Genomic DNA, 4,646 nt, shown 5'->3' with positions numbered 1-4,646 from the left:
TAAAAAAAAAAAAAAAAAGAACCCATGGGTTCTCCGGACTATCCTCAGCTCTGGCCTGACTGGGAGACTCACTTTGGCAGGGGTTCGCTTGCCCAAACCCTTTCTCACCTTCCTAGTTTAGGACACTTAACACCCCAAGCTCGGCTCTGTGACAAATCCGACTCTGGGACTCAGGCCAGGTGCCTCCAAGGAGGGATGGGGCACCCACCCAACCCAGAGGACCAGGGCAAGGGCAGGCAGCCTGTGCTCCTGCCTGTGCAGTCACTGCGGGCCCACCATGAGGCTCCTGATGGGGGTGAGGGGCTCTGGAGACCTCAGTGCTAAACACCCCACCTGACCCTATTTGGCACTGCCAGCGGACAGAGAAGCTGCTGGAGACCATCGACCAGCTGTACTTGGAGTACGCCAAGCGGGCTGCACCCTTCAACAACTGGATGGAGGGGGCCATGGAGGACCTGCAGGACACCTTCATTGTGCACACCATCGAGGAGATCCAGGTGCGCCACACTCCTCCCCGGAGGCTGCTGGCTCTTGCTCAGAAGTCACACTTCCCTGTAGGGTAGACTGAAGAAGTACATCCCAAAGATTTCCTAGATTTGAAAAATTTGCATTTTATTTGATCATTTTATTTATGTACATAGTATAACATGCAAAGAATAAAAGGGGCTTATGAGTAAGGTCTCCCTACCCCGCACCCCCCCCCAATCTGTGCATACACAAGCAGGTATATTTATTAAGGTGCTTTCTCTGTACCTTTTTCTAAAGATACACAAGTAGCTTTCATTATATACTAGATCCTTGACTTTATTCTGTAACTTTGGCTTTTAATGTACCATGTATCTTGGAGCTCATGTCATATCGGTTCACATCTTCCCAAACCTTTATATAACTACAGGATATTAGATTCCCAAGATTTTACACAGAACTGAGGAAGGCACTCTTGGGGGAGGTTTGGTGGCTCTGGCTTCACCTCCCTGGAGCCACCCTGCCTTCCTGGCTGTCGCTGAGACCTGATTAGGTGCCTCCTCTGATTAGGTCTCTGGGTCCTCCCCTCCCGCCCACTCCCTCCCTCTGCTCAGTCTGCCTGAGGGACTCAGTGGGTCTCTACTGATTCTGCACCCTCGTGTCTGTCCAGGGGCTGACCACAGCCCACGAGCAGTTCAAGGCCACACTCCCCGATGCGGACAAGGAGCGCCTGGCCATCTTGGGCATCCACAATGAGGTGTCCAAGATTGTCCAGACCTACCACGTCAACATGGCGGGCACCAACCCCTACACCACTATCACGCCTCAGGAGATCAACGGCAAGTGGGACCATGTGAGTTGGAGGGCCAGGCCTGAGGGCACAGCCTGAGCCATTGCACATTCCGTGAGGGCAGGGGTTTTTGTCTTTTTGAGATTGATTGTCCTGGATTTCATTTGCTTTACTGTCTTACAGTAAACACTCATTTGTCCACATAGCGAATGAATTTCTGGAACAGGTTGACGTCTTCGCTCCTGTTCTGTCCTCACCTGCCCTCTCCCCTCATGGGTCCTCCATTTCCTCGCCTGGCTGATGGGGCAGATGGCTGGCCATCCCCAAAGTTTTGTGGTTGTTCCCACTCCAGGTGCGACAGCTGGTGCCACGGAGGGACCAGGCTCTAACAGAGGAGCACGCCCGCCAGCAGCACAACGAGAGGCTCCGCAAGCAGTTCGCAGCCCAGGCCAACGTTATTGGGCCCTGGATCCAGACCAAGATGGAGGTGGGTCCCATGGTGGGAAGCAGACTGGAGTCTTCTACCCCTTCCCAGCAGCGTCCCTGCCACGCCGGTTGCCGGTGCCCTGGTAGAACCCATGGAGAACTGAGGTCTGAACTCAGTTGTTGGGGTGTGGAGCCCGTGAGGGAAGGCTGATGGCTGGATCCCAGTGTCTGATTTGGGAACCAGCATCAACACAGTAAGTATGGGAAAGTCGCCGAGGAGAGGCAGCTCTTGAATGCCGCAGTGAGCATCATTCCCTTGGTGTAGCTCAGTGGCCAGGCCTCCCCTTCCTGTTACTGCTCCCCCAACAGTGGGCTTGGGCCCTCCTTAGTCAAGTGTAGAACTTTCTGCTGAATTGTGTGGACTGGACAGTGGGCAATGCAGAAGATCAGGGAAGGAACACAGCTTAGTGTGGTCATCTTCATGCTGCTATGTGCGCCCTCCCCCTTCCTGGGCTTAGTAAATGCTCGGGTAATGTCGGGAAGACTGAATCGAGTAGATGAAAAGTGCGTCCACAGACGAGGTCTGCTTGTGTGGGTGAGTGACCGGCAGAAGTCTCCGGGCAGTAGGCCTGTCCTGTGAGAAGGGTGGGGCTCAGAAGGGCCAGGGCATGCAGAAGAGCAGGACTAAGACTTTGGCTTCTGAGGAGGTAGCCAGGGATGCTGAGACTGAGGGTCCTAGCCCAGTGGATACAGGGAGGTCCCTAAGTTGGGTAGTGACCAGGAGCAAGGCCTCAGAAGGGCATTTGAATGGCAAGCGAAAGAGTGGCCTGATTCGGTCAGCAGTTGACCTTGTACCCCCTTTCTGAGGTTGACAGGTACTTGAGAGATGGGACTGACTCTGCCCTACGATGTTTCTTATACACCTTGATGGTGCCATTTCCATGCCAGGGAGCACTCAGGCCAGATGTGTCTTGCTGGTGCCAGTGTTGGCCTCCCGGAGGATCATCCTGGGGCCTAACTAATGACCTTGGGGCCCAGGCCCCACCCTGTGGATGCAGAGTGGGGTGATCTGACAGACACCTCCCTCTGGATGAGCAGGAGATCGGGAGGATCTCCATTGAGATGCACGGGACCCTGGAGGACCAGCTCAGCCACCTGCGGCAGTACGAGCAGAGCATTGTCAACTACAAGCCGAAGATCGACCAGCTAGAGGGCGACCACCAGCTCATCCAGGAGGCTCTCATCTTTGACAACAAGCATACCAACTATACTATGGAGGTGGGTGGGGCTGGCCTTTGTTCTCCAGGCCGGAATCTGAGTCCCCTTCTGTCCTCTGCCTGGGCGGGGGTGGGGGTGAGGGGTGACTGTGCATCTCTTCAGGAGTCTGGTCATAATAGGCAGGTAAACGTTCACTTCTCTTCACCCGTGAAGTCTGGTCCGGAGGGCCGTCCGAGTGCCCCAGGGAACTGAGAGTGCACATTTGTGGGCCTGGTCTCCAGAATTCAGTTCATTAGTCCTTTTAATAAGCGCCCACAGCAATTCTGATGCTGACCGGCTCCAAGCACTGGCTTGGGTACCTGCTCCCCAAAGGACTACAGCTACGTGTCACTTAACGATGGGATATGTTCCGAGAAACGTGTCGGGAGGCACTTTCCTCATTGTGTAGGTATATCATAGCGTGTGGTCACACAAAGTAAGATGGCGGCAGTCTCAGTGCGGGGTGACTGTGACCACTGTCACGCGTGGCCTGCCATGGATCAGGTCGTTATGCGGCAGTTCTTGTTCTGACTGTGAAGGCTTGTGTGTGGCTGTGATTGTCCTTCAGTCTTTCTCATATTAAATCTGTCCCTTCCCTAACCGGCGCCATTGGCAAATCCTGGTCTCACTGCTGTCCTTGGAAGAGGCAGCAGCTTCTCCCCTCCATCCTCCGTGGCCCTGCGTCCTGGTAGGTAGGTTGTCCTTGGCCTGGTTCTCTTCGCTCTGGGGATAATGTGACTCCAGGTAGAAAGCCGAGTTTGATTGCTTTGGACATTTTAATAGCCCAGAGGAGGACTGCACCGGGGCAGCCTGGAGCACAGACAGGTCCAGGGCCCCTTGCTGACAGGCCCTTCCCTGCCCCCAGCACATCCGTGTGGGCTGGGAGCAGCTGCTCACCACCATCGCCAGGACTATCAACGAGGTGGAGAACCAGATCCTGACCCGGGATGCCAAGGGCATCAGCCAGGAGCAGATGAACGAGTTCCGGGCCTCCTTCAACCACTTTGACCGGGTGAGAGTGCACGCCTCACTCCCTTAGAGGGGCCCCCAGCCCCTGCCCCAGGGCCCTGGAGGGCACTGCCCAGGCCATAGGCCTCCATGCCAGGCAGGTTCTCGGGCATGTGAGGAGGAAGGATAGGAGCCATGTCAAGCTAGCTGGCCTCGGAGCCTTCCTGCCTTCCGATTACCTTCCCCACTTTCCAGGACAGTGCTCACGTTGGTGGGGGTGCCTTTACCCTTGGCTCTTGCTCTCCTACCAGAGGAGTCAGCCTTGGGAGTGAGGCGATCAGCGTCTTACATGAAGACCCACTGCCCCAGATTGGGCACTGTCCTCTGGCAGAGGAGCAGCTCCTTCCTGCCCTGCCCAGGCAGCCTCTGTCCTGGGTTCTCATCTCAGCTTGGGACAGGGCGGGTTTTCAGTGTGCTGTTCCTCCCCAGTGCCCTGGGGCTGGGGTGGCCGCCGGGGTGCGGGAGCATGGGGTCAGGGCTGCCCACCACCCACCTGCTTCACTGCCCTCCAGGCACCTGGGTGGGCAGAGTCCTGGGGACAGCAGGGTAGCCTGGGGCACTTTGGGGGGAGCTTCTCACCCTCGTGGCTCATTGTGCCTCCCCTCTGGCCCCGCTTCCCGGAGCAGGGCTGCGTGTGCCAGGGCAGGGCCCCTCTGGAACCTTGTCCGCGTGTCTAACTGTGTTCACTTTTATTCCCCCC

General features: G+C 56.4%; 1 protein-coding gene across 2 annotated transcripts in view; it reads left to right on the top strand.

Annotated features, from left to right (window-relative positions):
- Actn1 (actinin alpha 1) overlaps positions 1 to 4,646 on the top strand; it is a 59,177-nt gene that overhangs the window by 50,181 nt on the left and 4,350 nt on the right. For both annotated transcript variants that reach the window (XM_010645350.2, XM_010645349.3), the window contains exons 14-18: positions 357 to 497; positions 1,136 to 1,318; positions 1,608 to 1,742; positions 2,780 to 2,959; positions 3,804 to 3,950. In XM_010645350.2, coding sequence (XP_010643652.2) covers positions 357 to 497; positions 1,136 to 1,318; positions 1,608 to 1,742; positions 2,780 to 2,959; positions 3,804 to 3,950 — 786 coding nt within the window. The remainder of the gene's footprint in view (positions 1 to 356; positions 498 to 1,135; positions 1,319 to 1,607; positions 1,743 to 2,779; positions 2,960 to 3,803; positions 3,951 to 4,646) is intronic.

Source organism: Fukomys damarensis, unplaced genomic scaffold (assembly GCF_012274545.1).
Source record: "Fukomys damarensis isolate Sample0158 unplaced genomic scaffold, DMR_v1.0_HiC HiC_scaffold_21, whole genome shotgun sequence".
NCBI classification, from domain to species: domain Eukaryota; kingdom Metazoa; phylum Chordata; class Mammalia; order Rodentia; family Bathyergidae; genus Fukomys; species Fukomys damarensis.
Note: the sequence above shows the minus strand (reverse complement) of the source record. Positions and strands in the feature narration are given on the sequence as shown.